This window comes from Cavia porcellus, unplaced genomic scaffold, assembly GCF_034190915.1.
Source record: "Cavia porcellus strain 051 isolate PalLab524CR breed Dunkin Hartley unplaced genomic scaffold, mCavPor4.1 scaffold_26, whole genome shotgun sequence".
Classification (NCBI taxonomy): domain Eukaryota; kingdom Metazoa; phylum Chordata; class Mammalia; order Rodentia; family Caviidae; genus Cavia; species Cavia porcellus.
In genome coordinates, this window is record NW_026947509.1 from 31341073 (window position 1) to 31368713 (window position 27641).

The 27641-nt window shown below is 49.4% G+C and overlaps 1 protein-coding gene across 5 annotated transcripts in view; it reads right to left on the reverse strand.

Annotated features, from left to right (window-relative positions):
* Agap1 (ArfGAP with GTPase domain, ankyrin repeat and PH domain 1) overlaps nt 1–27641 on the reverse strand; it is a 488546-nt gene that overhangs the window by 377884 nt on the left and 83021 nt on the right. The window contains exon 1 of one of the 5 annotated variants that reach the window (XM_063237062.1): nt 8093–8317. The exons of the other annotated variants lie outside the window; for them this stretch is intronic. Within the exon in view, the coding sequence (XP_063093132.1) occupies nt 8093–8114 (22 nt within the window). The 5' untranslated portion in view covers nt 8115–8317. Of the gene's footprint in view, nt 1–8092; nt 8318–27641 lie in introns of those variants that run through there. 5 annotated transcript variants of the gene reach the window in all.

Consider the following 27641-nt stretch of genomic DNA (forward strand, 5'->3'; position numbering starts at 1 on the left):
TAAGAGGACAGAGTATTTTTTTAAGCATTCAAAATTCCCTTCATAGAGCCTTTCGAACAAGGTGGAGGAGTGCCCAGCTACACTGCTCTTGCTGGTTGGCAGAAAGCACAGGTTTCTGGCAACTTATGCAAAAGACCCATCTAATCTTAAATTATACTCCGAAGGGGAAAAGAGCTCCTGCAGGTAAAAAACAGTAGGCTGGTCCCTCCAGCAAGGCAAAGTGCAGGACACAGTTATCAGGTGGGAAAAGCCGTGGAGGCGGACAGAATTGCTGGGTAGCCCTCCTCAGCCCCCAGCTGGACTGATCAGGACTGCTGGACTTCTCTCTCCAATTATTCCACCAAATTGCCCACCAAACTTGCCTCACACTTCCCCTTCAAGGGGAAAGAAAAAAGATCTGCCTCCCAGACTCACTCTACTGGGCAGGTTTCCCAAAGTGAAGTTCAAAGAGTTTGCCTACCACTAGTCTTTAGAATTTGCCCCCAAGCCATTCTTAAAAGATGACAGGAGAATAAAAGAGGAAGAATGGCTGCAGGTAACAGGCAGCAGACAAATGGGTTACAGAGGAGGCGTCTCCATCCCATTCATGGTTTCTCCTGCAGTCATTCCCAATTAGACAGCTTAATTACAGACTTCGGCTGTTTATGGGCCAGAGCAGCCAGTAAACAACTAGGAAATGCAACTCCATCCAGGTCTCTAATTAAGCTGGGGTTGCTGGTGGGGGAAAATGGTAGTTGGTGAGTTTAGGATTTCCTTCTTGCTGAGTTCTGAGAAGAGGACTTGTGTTTGGGAGGAAATGCATAGTTCATTCCTTTTCTGGAACTGCACTGGGCCAGCCTCTGGGGACCCTGAACTTTTAGGGAAAGGAGCAGAACCTTCCCTCCTGGCCTGGGGCCATCATGGCCATTAACAATCATTTTTCTTCCCTAACCACCAAGTAGAGCAGCCAGGATCTAGGGAAAGGAGCCAGTTTGAGTCAGCAGAGGGCAGGAACTGCTATGGAGTCTCAAGCTTGCACCACCCACTGCCCATCTCTATCTGGGAACACAATGGGAAACAGCAGTGAGAGTCTCTGGACACAGCGATGGCACCAGTGTGCGAGGGCACCCCAGCCACCTGGGCTGAGGCAGCTGCCCTAGACACTGAGGGTCACCTACCAAGGGGAAACGAAACACAAGTGGACATGAGTGGAGATGGAGCCTGTAGGAAAAACAGGCTATTTCTGAGCAACATAGGTCTTTGAACCCTGAAACAGACAAATCACAATTCTAAAGCTGCGGATTTCCCAGAAGAGAAAAGATCTATTCCTGATGACATCATCAATTCCTGGATTCCTCTAGACCTTGAAAGTAATCCAGAAGGTCCTCTGAGAACTACTTAACCTGCCCGAAGGGGTTTGTCTCAGGCTCCATGGAGCAGAAAGGCATGGCCCGGCTTGCTGGAAGCCAGATGTAACTGATGCACATCCAACCAGCTGGTGTACAGCAAGCAGGACTCTGCCACCTTGCAAGAGCAGGACAGACTCCAGGCCCCTCCTGCACAGGAAACACATCAGACAGCCTGACCAATGAGGGTAGAGATGGCCTTAGGACAAAAACAAGCCACACCCATCATGAGGTCACTGCTCCTCTCCACATCTACCCTCAGCCATGGCAGCCTCCAGGCCAGCAGTTGCTCAGCAACAGTGGCTGGAGAAAGAAAATAACTCCCTCGCTAGCCTCTCCATCTCTGCCTACTCTGGAAACACTGGGATTCCCCAGGATTCTGTCCCAGGTGTGTGGCTCGCAAGCACACAATCACCCTCTGGCTGAGTTCACCCATGCCCATGGCTGCTCCCCGACTTCCTCGACCTTCACAGGGCACCCCACTCACCCCTGGGCTCCGGTGCTGTTCACCCCCACAGGCCTTCTCAGCACCCCACACAACTCATGCAACAAATACACACCCAAACTAAGCCTTCTGCAGTCCTTGCTGTGCTCAGTGCAAATATCCAGAGCTCCCAAGGGCCCCCAGCTGGACCTCCAAGAAACCCCATCTGCCTCCCAGGCTTGCAGGAACTCCCTGGCCTCCAGCCTGGCTGCAGTAGCTCAAACCAAACATACTCCAGGGGCAGACACTGGGCCTAAAGGTCTGAAGACCTGCCTGGCCATCACAGTGAAAGAGGGTATCCTGGTGGCAACCAACAGGCCGAGGATGCTGCCAACTCCATGCACAGGAGAGCCTTCAGGAAAGGACTGTAGGGACCTAAAGGTCCATCCCACCAAAGGCGAAGACCCCAGAGACCCCCGAGACCATAGGTGCCGGGTCCTCCAGGGTGAGTCACAGCACCAGCTGGTTTTCTCCTCTTTGAGTCTCTCATTTGCCATCTCGTCTTCTCTACCAGGAAGACAGATAATCCTCTGACTCCCAGACAGTGTTATTCCTCCCCAGGTTCTAGAGACAAAGCCAATGGCTTATGATGTCCCCACTCACTGGAGATACCATAAATACTTGGTATTCTTTTCTTCTTTTTTCTATACATCTCTAACCTTAGGGGAAGAGGTGTTGGGTTTTATTATTTTTGGTTTTTGTTTTAACAAAACTGAGATCATATTCAATCTGCTGTTTGGTAACTTGTCTTAATAAAATAAGCATTTTCAGTCATCATTTAGATATCTACTTTTAATGGTGCTATTGACAACTTTTGCTTGGAATATACTCCAGCTTTCTTCCCTGTTGCAGTTTTATGTTCATAAAACGCCAGTCAAGACTAGGCGTGGCACCTCAAGGGACCCCTCCCCAATCCTGAGTCTCTGGTCATCTCCGACATTCATCCAGAGTTTCAGCTCCCCACCATGGTGATCTTTTCCACAACTGTGACGCATTCCATCTGCATTCTCTCCTCTATTCACAGATCCCATGAAAACTCAGGGAAGGAGTGTGTCCCTTTTTTAGTGGTCGCCCCAACGCACAGTGTATGGAACACTACCTGGCCTGCTGTATGTGTCCAGATAAAGTCCTGGAGACCACAGCCCAGGGAGGGAGACTCATTGCCCTTGCTGAAGAAGAGACAAAAACAGTACTGAGGGGAAGGAAAATCTAGGGCCACCCTCATTCTTTAGAATCCTTTGCTGCCTTTTCTTCTTGAAAGGAAAAATGTCCACCACCTGCTGGTCAACCTCCAAGGACGATGGGGCTCCACGCAGCACAGCTTGGGAGAAAGTTTGGTAAGAACTTCTGGGAAAGGCCATGGAAAACTCTTATTTTTGTTCTGGAAAAGCATCAACCCAGGGACTCTTTCCCAAATAAAACCCAAGTGTGTTCTTTCTTCTGTCTTTGAGACTCAACCCAGAAGCGTCCAATCACATTTCTTGACCTCGGACATCATAACTGCTTGGATGATGGACAGAAAGAACTAATCCATTTTAAAGATCTAAAGACTAATAGGTGTGAAGCAACTGGTTTTCCAAGGGGCCTAGTAGGAGAAGCTACAGCCTACTAGGCAAGAGAAGCTGCAGCCATTTATAGGGAGCACGGCGGTAGGCAAGGCTCCCTCAGGGACCTGCATGGCCTTCTCCCTCGTGTCCCTAGCACAGACATCCTATTCCCATCTGATGACCGGAAGTTGACGACTGGAAGCTTCAGTGACTGACCCATCACCACACATCAATCAAGGCAAGGGCACAGTCAGTATGCAAACTCTGCACACCTGTCTCCGGGTCCAGGGCTGGATCCATTTATGCCCAGGGGCCTCTGGGCCACCAGCTCCTCGTCAGCTGAGTTTCTGACTATGGGAAGATCATTCATGAGTTTTGCCAGGGAGAAAAAAATCCACATAGATCTGACAACACACAGTTGGCCACCATCCACAACAGCGGGATGGGGTTCAGAGTGAGAACTAGCTCTGGGCGCTCAGGCATCCACAGTAGTGTGCCAGGCACCAACCAGACAGAATTTGGTCTTCACAGTAAGTCTCCTTTGGGGTAGATAAACTCCATTCTCTCTGAAAATTAAACCTTTCAACACTTTGAAAATATTATTTTGACTAAAATAAAAAACAGCAATCTCAGGTTTAAGATAGACAGCTTCTGGGACTGTGGAAAGGCCAGTGAGCAGAAATATGCAAAAATACAACACGCAAGCCTTCCTAACACTAAGAACGAGCTTTGGGATGCCTCCAATACCGCAGGAGGCATCTAGTCCACAGTTCAAGGTAGCTGGATTGGTTAGGGATGGGCTCACTTTGAAGCCAGAGAGACTCAGTTCTGACACAAAACATAATTTCCTGATTGAGTTTCGAAGCTCAGTGCCCAAGAGAAGTTGCAGAAGAGCTGCTTGAGTGGTGGGGACCTAAGGAACCTTCCGGAGCCTCGGCTCTCCCAAGGGACCCAGCCCCACACTCAAGGACTGTAATCATTACCATGTTGGTGGTGTTTGCATTTAAGGCTCCAAAGGTTTTACTGAGGAAACATAAACACGTGCAGAGAACTTGTTTATACACAGAGCGGGGAGACACTGAGCTTTCATCTGTCAATGCACCAACACAAAATCAGGCTTGCACTCCAGAACACACACAATAAATGATTAACGGGACACAAAGAAGGAATACAGAAAGCAGCCGGGAACCATCATGGGGGAAACAAATGAAAAGCTGCGCCGCTTGTCTTCAAGATGTCCACCACATCCCTGTGGACCCAGTTACTTGAGCCTTGAGCACGGCAGAACTCAGAAGCCCACCAGGCGGGCCTAAGTGAGGGACTCAGAAGCTGTACCCCAGGCTTCAGATTTTTTAAAAAGCTGAGATCCCTCCTGTAAGGTCAAGGCAGCTATCTTCTTCGAGCAGGAAGCTCCTGCCCCTCCCCAGGAAACAGCGATGCAAAGCTAGACAGGAAAATCAAAGCAGCAGAGCACGGTTTACAAACCTGGCACCAAAAAGCAACCAGGCAATCTAAAAAGAAAGCCAAGCAAATGAGCGCACAGGTAGGCTCTCAAATCTCTGGATTAAACCACTCAGCACTGCTTTGCATGAAAAAGGTAACTATAGGACCTGGAACAGAGGAGGTCCCCAGAGAGGAGCTAGAAGGAGCAAGAAAAACAGAAGCAACAGAAAAGTCCCCTGCTGTAGCTAGATCTGCGTATCCTTGTTCTACTTCAGCTGAAAAACAGTGCCCACTGTGAATGGCCACGGGATGAGCCCAGCTCTATTTCCCATTGGCCAACTCATGAAAGCTCATAGTCCCTCTCAACAAAGCACATCCCTGCAACTGTCACCAAGGTGGCTAAACAGGGGCTTCTCACTAGGAAGACAGAGCAATGAATAGGACCTTGGTGTCCCAAGAGCTTTGCCAGAAAATCCATCTCATCCACCCCACCCCAGCGTATGGCCAGTGGCCCTTGGGTTAGAACTGACTTTATCCCATGATGGCGCCTGGCCAGGCAATTTCCTGGGAACACTGCTCAGGGGGTGACAGTTGAATTCAGAAAACCAATTGGGTAATTCTACCCCAAACAACTGCCAGGTCAGCTCAGCTTGTAGGTTCTTAATGACAATACATCTTATTCTTGCTTTGTGTAATGATTTTCACATGCATGACCACAAACCTAAGATAATGGTGGCTCCCACAAGACAGAAAGGTTGTTTCTCACACAAAAATGAAATCTCAGGGTAGGTGGTCCCAGGAGGCTGACACTCCGTGAGACCAGATCTGACTCCAATATGGAGCTCCTCGTTGTGAGCTGAGATGAGCTAGCCACGATGTACATGTGCAGATAACAGATGGAGAAAGCAGGGAGGACGGGGAAAGGGATCCATCACTCTGTCCACGTGGCCTTGCAGAAGCTGCCAAAAAAAAAAAAAACTCCTGCCACAGATCTCACAGAAGTGGTCACATATGCAAGCAGGAGAATGGTTTGCAGGTCTTTATTCTAGGCAACCCAGCTGGGGACTACACTGACATCGACCTGAACTTAATTAGCGCTGCCCACCTGCCACAGACATTTCTAAGGACTTTTCCACGCATCGTCTCACTGAATCTTCTTCACCACCTATGATGTGGAGGAGGCATTACCATACCCATCTCCTGCCAAGGACAACAAAGCACAGCAAGGCTACTAAGTGACTAGCCTAGACTCATACAGAAGTCAAGGCCAGAGAGGCAGGCTGGCTCCAGAGGGCTCATGGAGAGCCCCAGTACTGCTGGTCCTCCTGGAAGAGATAGAAGGGAGAAGGGCGGGTCACCTTCACAAAGAGGGGCCTTGGCAGACTGACCTTTGGTGGACAGACTCATCATGGCAAGCATAACAGAGACCACTCAGTAGTCCCTAAGCACCAGCCAGCAGGCCAGCCTTCCTCCCTCACCTCCCTGGCTATCTCACACAGCCCAACTAGTCCTGGTTGGCTGATGCACCGTTATTTCTTGCACCACAGCTGACCTGTGAATTTTCGTTTAATCCTCCTAAAGCAGCCCTTCCCAGTCCACAGAGGACACTCTGAATTGCCCCTGGGACCTGGCAGCTTAATTATCATCAAGTCTGCCATGTATTTATACACTGGGAGGAAAACACTCAACATTTTCAACATGTTCATCTGCAGGAGTAATGAACCCTGCTTGCGCCACTCTCCTGGTCCTGTGCTGCAGGGGCATCTGGACATCTTGGGTACATTTGCATACGAAGGAGCGTGGCTGTGGTCCTGTCAAAATATTTTTTGACAGGCTAAAGATTCGTTTGACGACACGGTTCACAGTTACCAAGGAATGTGTTCACAATATGTTTCCACAATCTGCCCATCTTGCAGAGGCGGCCTTGTTTTGATGGGGCTGCGGCTGGCTGTCACTCGGCGTTCATATATTATGCAGACCCGCACCGGCAGGGCCAGCGCACAGACTGCCGCTCAAATAATTAGGAAGAGGCTGCAGGGCTGAGCGTTGCCATGGTGGCACCAGGGACGGCAATCACATTGCAAGAAGGACAAATTTGCCCGTGCCTAAGCACATTACAACAGCATATAAGCATAAATACTTAGCGTGAAACCTGAAGCATAAATCACAACCCCCACACACACCAGTCCTCTCACTCTCTATCAAATACAGCTTATGAATAACCTAGTTTTGCTGTATCCTTAACACGACATGGAAAAATGCTTATGCCGTAAGCTACAAGCTCTATCTCAAACATCTTTAAAAATAATGGACAGGAAAACGCTGAGGAGGAATTCCAGTTAAATACTAACAGTGATGTGTGATAAGCCTCCAGGCTTTCCAAAAATAATTTTTCTTCCACTATATGTTTTATTTGGCACAAAATCTTTCCACACATCTATGGTTTGAAGTTTCACATTCGTGCGTGACCATCTTACTGTAAAAAAATTAAAATGCAATGCGATATAAAGGGCTGAAGTAATTAATACCTGCTCTGGAAAAATCACACTTTTAATAAGGCAACTCCCCTCAGCAGGGGGCATTTCAAGCCATCCACAAGGCCGACTTGGCTCAGATAATTATTAGCAGTCCCAGCTTCCTCTTAAAAATCCAGAGCAGAAATTTGGTCTCCACGCTGGACAACCGCTTGATCCCAAGGCTAGACAACTGCTCCCAGGCTGGGCACATGGTTCTCAGTGGCTGATCTGCCTGTCTCTGTTCTGTTCTTCTCCTGGTCCGGGGAACCTGGCTATGGCCACAGCATCCCCAGCTGCCCACCTCCCTCCTTATCCCCCAAGGGTCTGGTCATGTGGGTCCCACCTGAGGGCGAGGCCAATTTCCTCACTATGTCCAAGCAGCTGAGGCGCCACAGCTGCCACCTCCACGTTTCCTGCAAGAGGCCCCCAAGGGTGGTAATGAGAGCCACTTGCTCCTGGGTAGCACCTTCTGTGAAGTCCACTCCTCAAAAGCCACATGAAGAGCTCTCTCCCTCTGCCCCCAATCCTGGCCCCATCATGTCAAGCACAGCACATGGCAGTGGTCCGAGCTAGCATCCCCTTGTTCAACAGCAGCCCAGGGAGAGCGAGTGCAGGGCCGCCCTCCGCCGTTAGTTAGTTGGACTTCGGGGACAGCAGAAGTTCTCACACAGCCGTGCCATGGAGGGGCAAGCCTGCCCCTGGCTGCTCACAACTCACCTGTCCGGACCTCCCGATGCATCTGACTCACTGGGGCTTGCTTCTCCTCCAACGGACACGGACACGCACTACCGTGTCCCAGAGTGGGACACGCTCAGCAGGCAGGCAGCAAGCAGAGCCCCTCTACGCTGGCCAGCAAAGGCAGCAGCCCACGCTGCTGCCCGCCACCACAAATGTCATTTCCTCTCCTCAGCTCACACTCCTGGGGGTCCTCTTCCTCTGAGTTGAGAAGACTCCAGGACTTATTTTTCTGGTTCTGACCTCGTCCCCATCTCCACGTTGGCTGTTATTCAAAAATAACATTCAAATCACTGAGAAAAATTAGCAAAAAAAGCTATTTCTCTGTCAGCCACAAACAAGAGCCTTCCTATTGAGTCATCTGGGAATATGGAAATGGGAGGCCAGGGCTCTTCTGGGGACAGAGCATTTCACTGTGACAACCCTGGGAACATACAGGTCCCAGTGGCAATGAGAGTGGCCACCTCGCTCACACTGAGAGACCCTTGCCCTGCACCAGCAGTGATGTGGAGCCCTGGGTATCAGCTACCTCCTGCAAGAGCTTCATCTAACCCCGGCTACCCCTGAGACCCAGAGGAGACGCACTGTCCCCAGAGACTGGCCTTCTCATTAGGGATTCCAGTGTCAGTCCAAATAACAACAAAACCAGAAATCCACATGTATTACTTCCCAATTTAGGATACCTTGGTTTGAAAATGTACTTTATGTGAACAACGGAAAACGTGTACCCTTACCCAGGGGTTCGGACAGTACTAATGGATTTCAGATACTGAAGAGAGCTCAACATATCATGGTCCATGGGCCATCCCTGCCTGGTACACACTTCTGTAAATGAAGTGTTACTGAAACAGGCTCAAGCATCCACTTCAGCCCTTGCTACCACACAGCTGTGACGCAGCCATGAAGCCTGTTCCATCTAGAACCAAAAATCAGCCTTGCTGACTTCTGTACTAGGACCCTTTTTTTGAGTACACTTTTTCCTTTTGGAAAACAGAACTTTTTACTGTCACTCATGTGACTTCTTTGTAATTATTTTGGGGCTTTGTTTTACAGTGCTGGAGACTGAACCAAAGGCCTTACCTAGAGTGCTAGGTAAACTACTGAGCTACTCCCCAGCCTGAGTTACTTCTTTTCAAATGACTTTATAGGTAATATGTATTCATTGAAGAAATCTTCCACATACATGCATATGTGTAGATATAAATTTATATAATATTTATATGTGTGTACACCCATGTATGCCACACACTTGCAGTATGAAACTAGGCACTGACCTTCAGGCCTTACGAAGGTCTCACCATTTTGCCACCAAACATTACAAAAGAGAATATGCAAGCCACGTATACCCACCAATGTACACTACCTGCCAATGTAACATCTGGAGACAAACTGGGATACGGACATTTTCCTAATATTTTATTAGGAAATTTCCTAATATTTTATTTTATTAGGAATATTTCCTAACATTTTAGTTTTATAAAATGTAGCAACAAGACCTGCATCACTTGAAAAAATTTCTGCTAACGCTCTACTGTCCTATATCTTTCTAGATGGAATGTGTGGACAGTTTTAAGTCTTGTGGTACATGCTGCCTTCCAGGGACACAAAACAACCTCCTTCCCTATTTTGATCTTCTGATCAAATCCTGAAGCCACGAATACAACAAAAAGTACACAGTGAAACTAAAAATGGCTGTACTGCTGCAAGCCCCGTCACAGGCAGCTCCACACAGAAAAGTGTCACAGAGGCCACCTAAACACACACCTGCCTTCACTCGTGTTCTCATGATCTAATTCCCCTTGATGTTAAAGTTTATAAAAGCTGAAACTTGGAGCCAGATGTACAGGTCTTGCCTATAATTTCAGCACGCTAGGAGGCAAGTATGAGCCCAGGCTGGGCAACCCAGCCAGATCCTGTCCCCAAGGAAGGAATGAAAGGGTCAGGGGTGCATGCAGCTCACTGCAACGGCCCCAGATTTGAGCTGAACAACGCCAGTAAATTCTGGTGACTTGTATGTGGGAAATCAGAGATTTAATAGGGTCATTAACAGTGTGACTGCAAAGCTCACTTTGCCCTGCCAGACCTCCAACACGAAAAACTCTTTTCTCCTGAGCACATAGCATGCTCCAACCTCCGCCCCACTAGCTCTCATAGTTTCCTTTGCACTGCCCATGGACAGACAGACGATGGATGCCCCAGGTTGGCAAGCCCTCGGCCTCTCTCCACCTCGGAGCACAGTGTCCGGACATGCCCTGCTGCTCACAAAGGCTGCATCCCTGGGGCAGCAGACCTGGTAAGCCGCCGGGTATCCCAGTGCAGTCAGGGCTATGTGATGGTCACTGCCACCATCTGAACTGTCAAAATAGTGGAAGAAAGGAGTGGTGTGAGGATTCTCAGCCCTGACAATTCCAAGAGCCCGATCGGAGGTCACACCTGTGATCACTTGAGAGGCCACTCCTGGGGCCCTCTGGCAGGACCAGATCTCTAAACTGTGTCCCTCAGTCACACACACACTTTAGAACACACACGTGCTCTGGAGAGCAGAAAAACATACCTTGAAACAGTTAAATAATTCTTTTGAATACTTCCTTTATATAATGAAACAGAGGGAATCAACCTAAAACAGGAAAACAATCGAAGAATCAGCAACATGGAGCCAAACAGTTGTTTTCTCATTCATACCGCAGAAGGACATCTTAGGCACAGTTCCACTGTAGCCTCCTGCCTCTCATCCACCTACTGTCAAAGGTACATTCTCCAGTTTTTGGGACAGTGGTAGCAAAGACACAAGCCATCTCCAACAGAAGGGAGGAGGCTCGGGGGTGCGAGATCACCCCGTACAGAGGTGATTTCTTTCACACACATATAACATGCAAGAAAGAAAACATGGAGAATGTTACATCAGGGAGGTGCACAAGGACCCCCATCACGGTCGCCTTGATACAGTCAGCAACCCAGATGCAATGGCGAGAAGTTTACTTTTGGCAGAGGATCCGCGGTGGCTGCAGAGCGGATATCTGGCCTATGGCTCCTCCAGACTCCACCTGGGAGTGGGCTGGCTGTATTTCGAGGTTGTCTGTTAGCAATTAACAGTGATGGATCCTCCAAGACTGCTCACAGACACACTTGGTATGATCTAACATACCATGAGACGGCTCAGATTGGAATTATCTTTAAAACGGAAACAGAAAATCTTCCTCCTGGGTACTACAGCTTATTAAACACGACCTTCTGTTACCTTACAAATACCTGACAAAGACTGAAAAATAATGTAATACTTTCAAAAAGAATGTGACACAGAAACTAATGACCTGGGAGTAGTGAAGGGCAGAGTGTCATCTGTTTTCAGAAAATGGCTAAAGGAAGGAAGAAAGGAAGAATGTCACCCACTCCAGCCTACTCCACAGCACCCCAAGCCTCTGGCCGGCTCTACCAATAGTAGGGCACTCTGGTCAGCAGCACAGGGTAGCAGCCAGGGGTGAGACAAAGGCCCCACCTGAGCTTAAGCCCTGACACAGCAAATCTCAAAGCCTCTGTGCGAAGAACAAGGAAGCCTAACAACCTGCTATTTCCAAAGCAACTGATTTTCCATCCCTGGAAGGTGTTCTGCTGATGTTTACTAGGGCGGGCGGCGATACCTCCACCTGCAAGTTGATGCCCATCGACACCTTTGCTGTGCTCAACACCCAGCTACGTGAACAGGCAGAGGCCAGTTAAAGCACCAGTGCCTGTCCAGCATCTGTCCCCAGCACGGTGACTGCTTGCACCCACACTCTCCGCAGCTGGGTTCCAAGCTCCCGCCCGACAACGGAAAAACACCAGGCAGCCAACAGGAAGGTGAGCTGAGGTCTGTTACCCACAATTGATGTTCACATCTGCTTCACCTTTTCCATTTTCCTCAACCCAAAATACTGCTGTTCTGCGATGGTCGTGAGCTGGCTCACTGCTCCCCACCTGTCACCCTCAGGGGTACGTGTAGGAAGCATGAGGAGCTCGTGTCCCCAAGACCTCACACTCCCCCAGACCTGTATCCCATCCTGGTCATCGACAGGGCCTGAAACCTTCATGTCTTTCTTACATAGACCACCAACGCATACGTGCAAGAAGCACATGTGCACGTTCCCTGATCTCCTATGAGGAATAAGCTTGGCTGAGCCATGGCGTGGAGCACACCGAGGCACTCAAGGCAGAGTCCTGACTGTGACCCCAAGGCCCGAGAGGACTACTAGAGTGTCCATGGAACCTCAGCACTGACTCGGCCAGGGACATCGAAGGTTTTCAGAAGTGACATGAGCAGGGGTCAGAGCTGACCTGCTGAGCACACAGGAAGAACCTGAGTTCGGGACCTCACAATCCTGCCAGGCGTCTCTCTTAAACCCATTTGCCTGTCTGCAGAATGGGTCCAGGCCCTTGGTCAAGCCCAAGTCACAGCCCCAGCTGCGTGGACAGACACACAGCAAGCAGGATACCTGGCACAGTTGGCCAGAGATGGAAAGATACAACTAATCGGCTCTGGAAGGCTGATGCAGCTGTTCACCTCTCTGCGGCCCTGTCCACGCTTACACAACAGCCCTAGACACACAGGACAGCCACAGGGAACGCAGGGAAGAGACCTGGCTGGGGCTACCTGCAGCGGAGCATCACCGCCTGGGGCCTGAACCCAGCTCCAGCACTTACCCAGCTGTGTCACCTGCACCCCATCTTCCACTTCTCTGAGGGCTGTTCCTCTTCTGGTCACAGGAAGCCACTGCCTGCCCTGATTCTGCTGGCTTCCTCTTGCTGTGCTAACCCCAGACCTGGTGGCTGAGCAACACGGACTTCTCATCTCCCACCCAGTCACAGTGGGCTACAATCAAGGTGTCTCAGGGCTGTGTCCCTCAGGAGGCTCTAGGTGGATGTCTGTTTCCTGCCTCGTCCTCCTTCCTTGGCTTGTTGCCCCTTTAGCCCCCAACGTTGCATCCATCCTCACACCCTCCTCTTGCTCCAACCCCAGATCACATGCTCTGTGCCTGCCTTGTACAGAGATCCCTCAGGTGACAGCTGGGCCCAGGCACATAATCGGCCCCTTGTACCCTGCCAAGTAACATATTCAAGGCTTCCGGGGATTAGGAGAAGGGCGGTTCCTGGGGGCCATGAGTGGTGACCCCAGTCACCTGCCCAGAGTTGTTTCTGTTTTGATAATTAAATGAGATTATACACGCCACACAAAAAAAAAGCGCAATGCAATTTAAGTATTACTATCTGCTGCTTATTAATAATAGTGATTAACAGCCACTATTAAAATGTAAAGTCTCCCAATCTTAAGCTTTTACTGTACATTATCTAAATGTGAGCCTAATAAGGGATCTTATTAAAGAACAGAAAGATAAAATAATTGAAGCCTTCTTAGAGCATAAATCCTTTACTTGAGGTTTCATGCCTGAATTGGGGCTGCACATTTTTGCATGAATGTAAAATGGGTCTACAGGAAAGTAATGGTTCAGAGAAGAAAAGGCCGGCAGGAAGCCAATTAAACTGGACAGATCCGGGCTTCAAATTGCCAGAAGAGCCCAGGTGCCCCAAGACAACAGAACCATTCACAGCTGCTGGCAGAGGAGGTGTGGAGACCACAAAAGCCAACTGCTCCCAAATCGCCCACAGAAACCCACTAGCATTTCCCAGCTCTGTGCATTTCGGTAACAATGAGCCCGAAGTTATTAACATCTCAGGGATCTGCAGCTCTCAGTCCCAATCAGCACACAGTCCAAAAACCCACAGTAACCCTTGGGGATGATGGCATCGGCATCACAACCGCGGGAACGGTCAGAGGAAGCAAACACCGTGTGTGAGGACTGAACGGATACAACCCTGGGTCACACAAAGCCCCTTTCAAACGCCAAACCCTCAAAGCTAGACCAGTCCCATCCTCTGGGCTGCGGCTCCAGGAAATACCAGTGACATTTTGTTTAGCACATTCTCTCATTTCCCAGCCTCAGATACATCGTTCTACCAAGGTCACTTGCTTAGCATTTCAATTCAAAATCACAGCCCCCTAGCCCATCACTATTGGCACTGATGCACTTAATAGAAGAAATCTGATTTGAGAACCTTGCTTTTCTTGTTTTCCATCTCTATGGAAGGTAAGGTACTTTTGCCATCCCAACTTCTTAGGCAGGTCACAGAAACAGAGATTATAACTCAGAAAGGTTCTTTCCACCAGCGGCAGCCGCAGATACACGGCTGATACCAGGCCCAACTCCAAATGCTTCGCTGCTTAACATCAAACATTTTTTTAAAATGCTGGCAGAAAGAGTAAATCTCTGTGCTTTGGATACAACAAAATCTAATTCTCCCGACACTGTAACCTAGTCTTTTAAAATGGTAACTGCGGCTCCCCATCTGCATACACGTTTGTTCTATTTTCCCCCTCATATTACAATTAAATCTTAAAAATCACAATTCCCTGGTAAGGCCGCTCCAGTGCACCAAAAAAAAATGAAAGCAAATGTTTCCCTTCTTTGCTGCAAATTGGTAAAAATGTGAGCCCTGCCCAATCCCCAGAGAGCCAGTATGACTTTGACTTTTCAATTCATTCAAAGTTAAAAAATAATAATAAAGATCCACATTTTTTCGCGGCATCTCTGGGGAAGTTAATGATGGCATTTAAAAGTTACGTAATATACTCCCCTTGCCCCACTGGTGCGACCCAGGGGACGTCTTTCCCCAGCTTTTGTGAAACTATAATGATTTTATCTTCAAGCATACACTGAGAATTCTTCTTTTATTCTTACTTTTTTTTTTAAATCTCTTTAAAGCACAGCAATTTGTTAAAGATCCACTCTGCGCTAGGCACCAAGTGATCTCAACTTGAACTCAACTAGGCAAGGTGGGGCCACGAACTGTAAATCCGTGACGGTTTCTCCCCAGCCACGCCTGTGTTTTACCGAATAGGCTGGAGTAATCTAGGCTTACGGGAGGGAGAGAAATGAGGCCGCAATAGCAAAGGCCACATACAACGTCAAGCTTTCCATGTGTTTACCCAGTTTGTCTCTGGAGAGCTACCCTGGTGAACGTTTCTTGCTTTGCATGTCTCTTTGCTAGCTCAGGCAATTGATTTTTAATACGGATCCAGGAGACTGAAGTAAAAAAGAAAAAGTCACTTCACTTTAACTATTCTTTAATAAATGAAGTCAAAAAACATTTAGTATTTGTTGCCACTTCTCTGCTTTTACAAATCCTGTGTCCATTGCTTTTTGTTGGGGAAGTTGTTTTTCTCATTGTTTTACAAGAACTGTTTGCATGGAAAGAACCATTCTTTAACATATGTGGTGAATAATTCTTATTTCCCTTCTAATTTTGCTTGAAGTGTATGCGACTTTCAAAAACAAACCTGTGTCCTTTGTTTCGCCGCTGATATCCATTCAAGAACATACAACATTCAAGAAGTTTCATTTTTCTGAGGTGAGGATTCTGTCTTTGGAATGGTCATGGGCAAAAAGAGAAAAATAATAAACTGACCCAATTTCACAATAACTGATCTCACCAAAAGGCAGAAGGCATAGCGATCCTGTGAGGTCAGAGAGGCGGAGGCGGCTGACCACTGCCTTAAAATATTTTCTCTTAACATAAAAAATAGGCTACAATGGCTCACACATGAAAGTAACACCAAATGGACACTGAATCCACATTTACTGATAAATTCAGGCAGCGTGTAATAAAGTCTTTGCCTAGAAACGCCAGCGAGATAATGCTCCGGGAAAGCTGTCAGGCTGGGAGATGGGCTCTCCCCAACCTTGGGTCACCTGTGATCGTCCCCACTGCATAACACGGGTGGCTCCTCTGTACCAGGCGTCAGGTAGGGTGGACACAGGACGGACGCTATGCTCTGGTGTCCTCTGGAGTCGGCCTGCAGCTCCAGGCTGAGTGACCTCGGGTGACACAGCTGAATGGTAGAGATGCCAGGAATGTGAGGCCCAGGCGGCAGAAGTGACCCACGGGCTATTGTGCCTGTTGAATGAGTGGGCAGAGGCTGCGCAGAGCAACCCTGGATGCTGGCTCCTCACAAGGGTGAGGGCCATTTGCATTTTAGGAGAGTGGGGAGAAAAGCAGAACGAAACCGCTCACCTCCAGGAACATTCTTTATTAGAGCACATCACACAGGGCAGAGGTTTCCTTGGACTTGGCTACCCAGAAAGTTGTCCTGGGGTTACTGAAGACAAGGGAACTAAGGCTGTGCTGAAAAGTCACATATGGCACTATACTCAAAGTAAAAAACTAAGCTAAACAATTAACAGCCGCTGAATCCCCTACCAGGAAAAAAAAAGTTTGTTCTGTGTCACATGAAAGACTGGTGAGTACTGGGATGCCAGCCTGGCTTCTTCCCGCCCATATGAATAAGGTACCTTTTCCCTGAGCTGGCCACAGTCCCTCTCCAGGGGAAAAGAGGAGCAAGCCACATGCCAGCAGGGACCCCTCACAATCTGGATGTAAATAAAGCCAAGGAGGGATTTGTACCAGAAGCCCACTTCAGTGACACCCAACTGTCATGAGCAAATGAGGGAACCTTGCCTCTTGCCTTCTCTCCTTCCTCAGCTACAAAAGCTTTATCCTTCCTAAATCCACCCCACCACAGGACCTTAGCATATGCTGCTTCCTCTCTGGGATGGCACACATTCCTGCCCCAGTGAAACTGGAGGAAGCTTGCTACTCACATCCTCTCCTTACCTGGATCAGCTATGCCCCTCTGAGCTATACTACAGGTCTTACTTTTCTGGTTGCCAAGACAAAAAACCCAAAGCCTACAGTTAAGGAAGGAAAGGTATATTTGACTCACAGTTTGTAGTGTGGCATAGCTGAGAATAGTTCATGGAAGGCAGAAGACGGCAAAATGGGCAACCAATCCTTACCAGCATCTTCCTGCCCCTTCTATACTCAGCCCAGGCTACCAGGATTAGCGTGGTGCCAAACCTGCCCTCAAACTGATCACACCCTTAACCCCAGCACCGCACAGCCCAGACTGAGCCACCTCTGCAAAGCCCTCACACCCCATGACTATAGGTGACTTTGTGGGGACACCGAGACATACACAACACGACACTGCACACTTTAGGGTGACGAGTGACTCTTGCCCATGTCACCTTCATTCTAGACTCCATGTGCCCCAAGCCCAGAAGGCTGAAGAGGAAGACAGCAATAGACACTGACAGAAAACTGCGGTGCTTCGAGAATTACTCAGCACAAGCACATAGCCAGAAACACCAAAGGTCCCGATTCAACCACTGCACTTCCGATGGACAAAGCATCCTCACAGTCCACACGGCCAGGGGTCACCAGCTCCCCACGCAACAAATGGATGAAGGCAGCCTCGGGGACACCAGGGACACTGCACTGTGAATAGGAATTCACTGTTAATTACACCTCTCCTGGCACTGCAGGCCGGCAAGGTGCTCTCAGAGGACTCGCCAATCAGGCTGCTTACAAAGGAATACTGGAGAACTGCTAGTTTTAGTTCCTCCTCAAACTTAGCCAGTCACCTGCAATAGTAAGCCAGCAACTGGTTCTGTTTACCTGTGAGATAGATCGGGGCTCTCTCACCCTCTCCCTCTCTTGCATTCAATTTTTACATATTCTTAGGCAGAACAGAAAAAAGCAAAGTGTCCAGAGGCAGAAGTGCATTTGTGTGTAGTGAAAATTCTTCTGAGACAGAGAGAGAGAGAGAGAGAGAGAGAGAGAGAGAGTTCTGCTGGTTTCTGAATCCAGTCTCTCTCCCAGCCAATGTATTATTTCTCATTCCCAGAAGCTGAATGTTTTGGGAGGCAGAGCTCCTGATGTGAATGTTAAGTGAATACACACATAGGCTGCAAGGCAGAACCCACCTATAAAAATAGCTGTCAAAGGGGCTGGGGATTTAGCTCAGCGGCTAAGTACCTGCCTTGCAAGCAGGCAGTCGTGAGTTCGATCCCTGGTACCGATAAAAAATGAAAAAAAAGACCAAAAAAAAAATTAAAAAAAAAAAATAACTGCCAAGGCCAGGCACAGTGGCACACACCTATTATAAACTTGGGGAGTTACGGCAGGAGGATCATTGCCAGTTTGAAGCCAACCTGGGCTACAAAGTAAGTTTAAGACCAACCTGAACTGCAGAGTAAAACCCTGTCTCAGAAAGACAAAAATAGCTGCCAAATTATATGGTCCTTATAGCCTTAGGTCTGTCTACCTCAAAAATGTCTTATCAAAAGTACTAAACACAAAATCTGCATCGTTACAATTTACGTTTACCAGCCAATCTCACCTCGGGGAACCAAGTACAGTTCACTTTACAAGAGCAACCTGAACCCTGGTCAGAGATGCCTCGCGACTGAGAAGTGACGGGGGCCTCTGAGCTAAACCTGGGGACAGAGGATGTGGCGATGCTGGGCTGTGTGTAACCATGAGAACATGGTGTCAGCTGGCTGGAAAACCAAGATCTGGTGCTGAAATCTGTCCCAGGACACAAACCCACATGGAACCCATTCCCAGGACTCCTGCCTGGGCCCCTGGTGCTGAGTGTCACCAATGCACTGGCTGAGCATTCCCAAATTCTACCCAGCAATCCTTATACAAACTTCATGCACCCGCTGGTTTTAGAGTCCTGGGAAACCTGCAATGAGCCCTGCTTGTTCCCTCTGCATCTGAATACCATCAGCTGTTAGGTATTTGTCAGCTTGAATCAGTGCAAAGGCAAAGACCAATTCACAGACCATGTGGAAGGGTCCCGGCACGCAAGGTGCTGCCCCTGAGAGCTCATTATGGAGCCAAAGGCCCCAGATGACATGAATTATTCACCACAGCCCTGGCCTGATTACACACGAGCATCACATGCAGGAGCAGGCACCTGGGCCCATTTAACCAGGCTGCCATGGAGGCACCGCCTCTGGGCCAGGACAGAGGTGCGATCAATTAAGGGGCACCTGCGGGGATGAGAGGCCGCCCTTGAGCTGGTGCGGCCCTCCCTTTCTGTCAGAAAACCCGCCCCATGCATGCCTGCCTGGGAAGCAAACTACCCAGGCTTGCTGAGAAAAGAAGGCGTGGGAGACAACAAGCAATTTGGAAAACAAAGTCCTGAAACTGCGCTAGGATTACAATTAGAAAATAAAGCATGTCTGATTGTTCTCCAGCGAGGCTGCAGGCCACAGACCGGAATAATTTTGCATAATTATTAACATCAATATTGAGGGAGGGCTACGCCCGCTCTGCCTGGTGCCTGACCAAGCAGCCCAAAACTGGGGCCTCAAAGGCTGCACCCAAAACACACACAGGCAACAATGTCGCCCGAAGAGCCCAGGCTGCCGGGTTCTGAAACTGGGACAGGCAGGGAGCGCCTGTTTGTCTCCTCCGTAAACATTATTTATTGGAAAGTCCTACAAAGGTATGAAATGCAAATCGTATTTATAATTCATGAGCGTTCTTTAAAGAGATGAAGAAGGCATCTCCACCAAATCTACCTGCTAGCAGAAACCAGAGGCTGTCGAGCACATGCAGCTGTCCGCAAATGGCTTGGCCTCCTGAGCAGAGAACGCACACTGCTCGGGAGTCTCTAATTACACCCGAGTGCGCCTCTGCAGGCCTGGGCACCGCACTAAGTACAGCGGTATCATAAATCACAGTGTGACGGGAATCTGGACCCCCTGCCCCGCATGACCATTCAAGTGTGCAGATGGAGCAGACCAGCTCATTAAAGATGAGTGCTCATTACAGAGTGCCCCGGGCTGCCTCAGGATGACTCCGCTGCCAGCTCCATCTCAGAGGCAGCCTTTTCCATCTCTGTTACGTGGGTAACAAGAAAACCAAACCAGGTCCACCTTACAGGCACCCATGGTGTTAGGGGAACACACTATGGAAGTGGTGTTCACGAGTTGGGTGTAGAGACATTGCAGCTGGCCATGTGACAAGAAAGGCAGGAGCAGTGTAGAAAACATGCTGGCCCCATGGGGACTCGGTGTCCAGGGCTAAAACAGAGAAGTGGAAAGATGTCTGAACTGGAGTCAACTATGTCCCCACTGAGCTTCCCCAGGGCTGGAAGAGGACTCAGGCAGTGCAGCTGACAAGCCAGCCCCGGGACCAGAATGAGAGCCCGAAGAGCAGGGCCCCACCAAAACAGGGGCCACAGGGGACGCCTGAGCCCTGCTTCAGCCACCTCCTCCCTAGGCCTTCTCTTGCTCCGGGCAGGAGGCCCAGGACACACCCTGCTCCTGAGGAAGTCAAAGGCTCAGGTGGACGTGGGGAAGTGGCCTGCTACAGACTGAACTGAGCCTACCCTGGCCCTAATACAAGGTGCTGGAGATGGGTTTAGGATCTGGTTAGGTTTAGCTTCTTCCTGAATCTAGGGTCTGCAACCATCTATTGTAAGAAGAGATGCCTGAGCACCGGTGTGTGTGCACTGCCATCTTGCTTTCCTCACCCCTGCCCACAAGGGAGGACACAGCAAGGTGAATGCCCAGAAGCTGGCAGGGACCCTTATGAGGACAGACTGTCTGGTATCCAGATCTTGGACTCTCAGCCTTGCACATGCGGGAAGATAATTTTCCACTGTTTAGACAGTGTCTGGTAGTTTGTTGAAGCAGCTGTGCAGACTAAGACTCAGGCTTGAGGTAAGTGATGGGGCACAGAGCATCTCCCATCTGGCAGAGACAATTATGGTCAGCAAAGGAGAAAGGGCACCAACACAGGCAGGGCACAGAGGACCCATGAGATTCCATCAGGAACTGAGGTCCACACAGCAAGAGCTGGAGCTGGGTCAGAGCTCATTCCAAAGTCAGGGACAAACTGGTACTCTATCAGTCCCATTATGTCACCTGTGACCACAGCCCACCTGACCCTGAGCTCACAGAGGCAGGAAGGGCATGTTCACAGCAAACACGGTCCCAATCACCCACCCAGGCTGAATGGAGGGCGTGTATGTGTTTAGCTTCACCTATGCAGCACCTCCTAATGGCTGAGCCCTCATGGAGCCAGGCAGCAAAGTTACACCTCATAAATAGCTGCTTCCTATTTATTCCAATTCAGAGTCTGCATCTCTAAATGAGAAGCAACTTTCTGCATAATCAAAAATCAGGCGACCCCAGCATTTAGACTGGCAAGTTGTTTTTAATATACATTTGTAGCTGTCAAGGTTTTGACCTCAAATGCTTTTCCTGCAGGGGCCAAGCTCAGATTCCAAGTCACCATCCCTGCACGAGACCACAGAGAGTCCATGTTATAAGCCAGGTGCCCACTGGGGTCTGGTTTGGGAACTGTCCACTGACGGCCAAGAGCCTGCTTCCTGTTAAGGCAACAGCCTGGCTCTTAGGCATTGTCTCCACATTTTTTCTTTGGCTTTACTGAAAAGCAAAAAAGAAGCATGAACCTGGACTTCCTTTTCCACCTGTGTAGATGGTACCAGAAGCATCTTCTGACTCAGGATCTCAAATGGCTTTTCAACTTATGTCAGTTCTTATTCCTGATTTCCCAAAGAACCAGATTACCCTCAATTTTTCGTGAGATGAATCTAATAGGGGCAATGCAGCCAACGGCCACACACTGAATGTCTGTGCCTCCAGCACCTCCGCCCTCTGCCACAAATCCCTGTGTTAAAGTTCTAACCTCAGGGTGATGGCATTATTAGCAGGCCCTTAGCTGAGGGATTGGTGCACTTATAAAAAAGGTCCTGAAGAGTTCCCTCACCTGCTCTACCAGGGAGAACAAGCAAGAGACACTGCTTATAAGCCAGACTCTACTGACACCCTGATCTCGGACTCCAGCCTCCAAAACTGTGAAAAATGACTTTTTGGTTTTTTTGAGACAGGGTCTCACTATGTAGTTCAGACTGGCCTTGAACTCACTATGCAGCCATGGGTGGGCTCAAACTCACAATGATCCTCCTGCCTCAGCCTCCTGAGTGCTGGGATTACAGGCATGTACCACTACAAACAACATGATTTTTGTTTCGAAAATCTGGTCTATGGTGTTGTTCTAAAGTACTAGCTCAAATGGCGTAAGGCACAGGTACAGTACCTCAAAGCTTCATGCACTGGAAGGTAAGGCTTTGGGAGGTGGCTGGATTGTAGGTGTGTGATGCTGGGATTAGGGGTGTGTGATAACTGAACTGGTTTAGCATAGTTCTCGGTATGGATAACTGAACTCCCACCCTGGGTGTGAGTGGAACCAATCAATAGGCTTGTGGCCTGGATGGACTACTAAAGGACAGAGCTCATTCGTTGCTGCTTCCTGTCTGCCCTGCTATGGACTGTTTCTTCTCCACCATGTCCCTCTGCCATGCCATTCTGCCTGGGAGCCAGGCAACTATGGGCTGGAACCTAGATAAACTGGGTTTTCCTCCTTGTAGGTGGCTGGGTCTTGTGTCCCTGCAACATGAAAGTAACCAAGATACATGGTAAGGTGGCCATAAAGAATCCTGTGGTCCCAAAGTTTAAAGCTAAAGGTAAGACCCCTGGAAATCCACAAAGGGCCCTGTACACACATACATCTCCCCTGCCCAATCCTTCTAGTCCTCATGAGAATCACTGACAGAGTAAGTTCCACTGTGGGCTCTCCCTACACGGTCACAGAACCAGAGAAGGGATTCCACGGCCACGACTCAGAGATGTGGCTACTGCATCTCCCCACCCACCACCTCTGAGGAGTAGGGATGGCGGGTCCTGTTGCTGTCACATCCTCAGGTCCAGCCCCGAGGCAGTGGGTGTTTGAATGCTGGGTGAACGAATGGATGACCAGAAGGCTACGAGTGGACACTAGTGCCCAGGTGATGCAGACGGGTAAAATAAACACTAACGACTTGAGGCAGAGCAGGTTCTTGTGTCCTCTAGAAGATTATGCTGGACTGAGATGAGCTCTTTCCTTACGGTTTTCCAGGTGACAATAACCTATGAAACAATCAGCTGGCTTCCCAGAGTCACTCATGCATGGTGTGAACATCACCACCATCACAGCCTGGAGCCATGAGACACCAAGCTGGGTGTCTCATACCCACCAGAACCTCGGGGTTTTATGTTCCACAGGTTGTGAGTACTGATACTCTTGATGCACGGTGCCAACCTGTCCCCAGGGCAGGAGATGCTCTGTTACCGTAAGGTGTTGGTCAGCCAATCATGTCCTGACACCTGACTTGACAACTGCACCTTATGCGACTAGCAGGCAAGCCTCAGTTTACTTGAACGCAAAGCCAGGAATCTCGTCTTTGATCCTGCCATGCCCTGCCTGGTGTGTTCTAGCTCTCGAGGTCATGCAGGACCAATCACCTGTCAGGCAGCCACTGTGGACATAGGCAAGCATGCCACTACATGCAACTCCTCTTTGGCAATCAAGAATGTTCAAAGAGAATGTCCCACCAGCCAGGCACCCGGGTGGCCCAGAGGAGGAGAAGCCCTCAGCTGTTGTTCATGCATGTGCAGACCAGGGACAAGGCAGGCAACAGCTCCTGGCTGCTTGCACTCCAACTCAGAATGGTCTGCTATAGGCACGGCCTGGCCCGCCTTCTCATCCCGCCTGCTTCTTGTCTTCAGTCCCAGCCAGCCCCCAACCCTGAGGATATACACTCAGCTCTGGCTACTTTCCCTCCTGTTGCTGGGGGCTTCCTGCTCCTTCCCCAACAGCCCCAGCGCCTCGCCCTCCTCATCATCCCCAGCCCCTTGTGGGCTTTCCTAGCCAGGAGACACTATGTCCCCCTGCCCCTTCCCAATGCCCCTGGACACTTCACCTCCTAGGTTCCCACAGCTGTCTAATAGTGATCAAGAAAAAGGGACTGGAGCCACGTATAACCTGATCACAAATTTTCCTTCCCTGGTGAAAAAAACAAGCATCCAGAATGACACAAGGAAGAGAGGCCACCACAGGGCCCTCGGTATAAGCACCCTTTGAAATGGCCATGCTCAGTGCTAGCACACTTGTGTGTGGAGTCCCACAGCCATTTCCTTCATCTGCAGCCTCTGAAAGTGTGTTCTCCTGTCATTACTGTGACTGTTGCTATTATTATGACTGTGGCTACAGCTGCTTGCATTGCTGAAGCTATCATAGTCCTTCACAGGGTCCCTGAATTAAAGGACACCAGGACAGTGAGAAGCAGGACCCCTTTCCTTGCATTCTGCAGAGCTCACTTCTTGCCCATCTCTCCCAGGCCTCCAAAAGACTGACCTCAAATCCTCCCATCTGTTTTGTGTCATGGAAAATTGCTCTTCTCTTTTCCACTACAAAAACAAATAAAAGGACAAAAATAAATTTGGGGTCAGAAGCCAAGTAGCAGTAGGTCCTCAAGACTCAGGGGACCCCGTTTCTCCCTGAGTACCCAGCAGCAAGCTCCCCAACATCTCCCGTCCTGGCAGGAGAGGGAAGCCCAGCCCAGCACTGAGCAGGGGTAGTCACTGCACCCCCATGGGACACAGGACTGGCCACTCTGCTTGCAGGACATCTTGAGGTAGCAGGCCTGGGGCAGATCTACCACCAAGGGCGCCCCTTAGGACCCTGAAGTGGGGGAATTAAAATTTTAAATAAAAGCCTGCCCAGGGTGCCCACCCAGGACCTAACAGACATATCTGGCTGGCCCAATAGCGAAACATTTCTTCATTTGTGTAAACCTCTGTGTTTGCTTCCCTTGTGTAACTGCTGGCCTTACAATGCAACTTAAAATGTAACAGGACGTGCCTTCCTTTGTGTAAGTAATAGCCTTAAGATGTTAACCTAAAATGTTTATATTCCCTTAGCAACCCATGATGTTACTCAACCCTCCAATCACATGCACAGAATCTGCCTACGTAACTCCCCATTCATTTTCCCTTTAAAAGCCTGAAAGCAGCCTGGCAGGGCTCTGGCTCTTTGCAGAAGACCTTAGTCAGAAGCCCACCCATGTGATACATGACTGCCTTGGTCTCCTCAATGTTGTTTCTTCCTAATATCTCTGCTGACCCTCCCAGCCCCAGTAACTGCAAATGGCAGGCCCCTGCAAGCTGGTTACAGGGCAAGGGAAGACACAATGGAACTCCACTGACTCCAGCCCCCAAAACAACTGCTCTGACCAGGATAGCCACTGGCATCATCTTCCAACCCCATTTCCCTGTGAGAATGACACTAGAAATGCAGCAGGATGACAGGCTCAGGGTGGGGTGGGGGGCTGAAGTGGGGTTTGGAGAGGTGCAACTGCAAACCCCAGAATCAAGGTGAGATGGCCTAATCCAGAGGATGCTAATGTGAGACTCACACGCCAGCGCTGCTGCCCATGCTTGGAGTGTCCATAAGGTCAGGGGCAACACCCAGAAGTCACCACATGTCCAGAAAGCCATAGATGCTCATGCAAGGTGTTTCTAGGGCAAAGTAGGCTGAGTTACGGGCGCTTTTATGCTTTCCAAGAAGCAGTATTAGATGTAGTACACACGCAGATATTATTTACCATTTAAAAAGAAAAATCTGAAACACCAACAAATCCTCAAAGAATGCAGCCTCCGAGGTGCATGAGCCTGGACTCTGGCCTTCCTCTGCCTGCAGCTTCTCACACACACAGAGAACTCTGCTCAGAACGGAACCCCAAACTGCCCACCCCAACACGCCCAATCAAGGGACTGTGCAAGTCCCAGACCTAGCCCCACTGGGTGACAGAAGAAACCAGGCTGAGAGAAGACTCAGGTCACCCTGCATGCAGATGGCCGGTATCGACCTGGCACCAGCACAGCCCTCCTCCCACCCTGGCTTGGGGGCTTGTTTCAGACTGGGGCATTCAAGGAAGACAAGAGGACCAGGACAGGAGCTGCATTTCTAGCCAGAATAAATGTGTAATAAAATTGCACATAAGTCTATAAAACCTGCAGATCCTGCCTAGCTCCATCTTCCACGTGGCTTGGGTGGAGCACAGGTCCAAGCCGGAAGAGGGCACTGGACTCAGGGGCACACACCTGCCACTTGTAAAGCCGGGAAACCTCCCCCGCACATCCAACCCTGTTGTGTGTGCAGGATGGAAGCAAAATCATCACACACATCCCTCTTCCTTGCTGGGCCACCAGCCAGATGAGAGAACTTGTGTGGAACAGGTCTATAAAGAAGTACAGTGTAAGACAGGAAGCCAGCTGGGGACACAGCTCAGCGAGCGGCACAGTACTTGCCTGGCAAGCATGAGGCCCTGAGTTCAATTCCTGGTACCAAAAAGAAGGAAAAAAATGACAGGAAGTGCTGGCTCCTCCATTAACATCTCTGGACACCCACAGTTATATCTGATATCTAGGACTGGTTTCAAATTCAGCTATTTCAATGCAGGATTTCAAATGCAGGATTTGAAGTGATGGGAAATTTAGAAAAAAGGCTCCTTTTAGAGTGAGAGCCAGATCTTCAGAATGGCAGCACAGATGGTCCAGGGCTCTGAAATGCTGCGTGCCCTCCAAGGCCACACTGGCCACCACCTTTCCTCTAAATTGGTCCCAGGAGGGGAAAAGGGTGCACTGACCACGCTCAACAGGTTCTGCTCATCTTAAGCACAGCAGAAGAGCTGCCCTGGCCCCTACATCAGAGTCACCAAGCCCTCTGGGCAGCTGCAAGCAACATCTGGATGGTCATGCTAGGGTGCTAATTGGTAAGTGAGCCTCCATGCCACACCCATAAGGCTGGGAGCCTGGCTGAGGCCCAGAAGTGCCGGAAGTGTATCCATGTCCGCAGAACTCCTCTCTGCAGACATAGGACTTATTTGCTTATTCTGTTGTTTTTAGGATAAAATGCATGTTTATTAAAGCCCAGGAAAGCCTCCAAAGTAGAAAGAACACCCTCATTCCATAAGGCATCCCTCAAGTCTGCAGACAGCATTCAACAACCGAAGCTCTGTTAATCCCCAACCTGGAAAAAGGGGGGGGGGGGCGCATGCACGTGCCAGTGTTACCATGGAGACAAGGGCAAACAGGGTATCCCGGCTTACTCTCTGCTGTTCACATCTGCACCTGGAATTCTGCAGTCACTGACTAATTGCTGGCTGAGAAGAAATGTTAGACAACAAACATGTGCTGACCGGCTCCAGCTGGCCATTTGTTAAAAGCAAACTCCTCACAGATTTCCCCATCTCTGATGAAGAATGAGTCTAAAATGCTAAGAATCTGGTATGTGCACTTGCATTTCTGCAGCGCTGCTTTCTCGAGTTCTCCTTTAGGTGGCCTTGAAGGTTTGGTGCATCCACCTGTTTCATACCCATGAACTCTGGGAGGCCAGAGGGGAATAAACAGGGGCTGACACAGATGACCAGGCACCAGGCTGAATGGCAGGCCAGAGCAGACAGTGGTCAACTGAAGGACACACTCCAGGCTTAAGCCAAATGCCATGAAATAAAGCTTTGTGGAGGATTAACTGGGCAGACCTGAGACCCTAAACCTCATGTTGTCACCTGTAAAGTGGGGCCAATAACAGTAACAATGCTAATGAGAACCACTGATTTCAAATACAGAGCACAGCACCTCATAAAACCTAAACCCATTTTTCAATGTTATTGGTATTATTATTCACCTGCCGAAAGAAATAACGTGCAACCTGGAACAAAAATGAAAAAGTGTCAGGT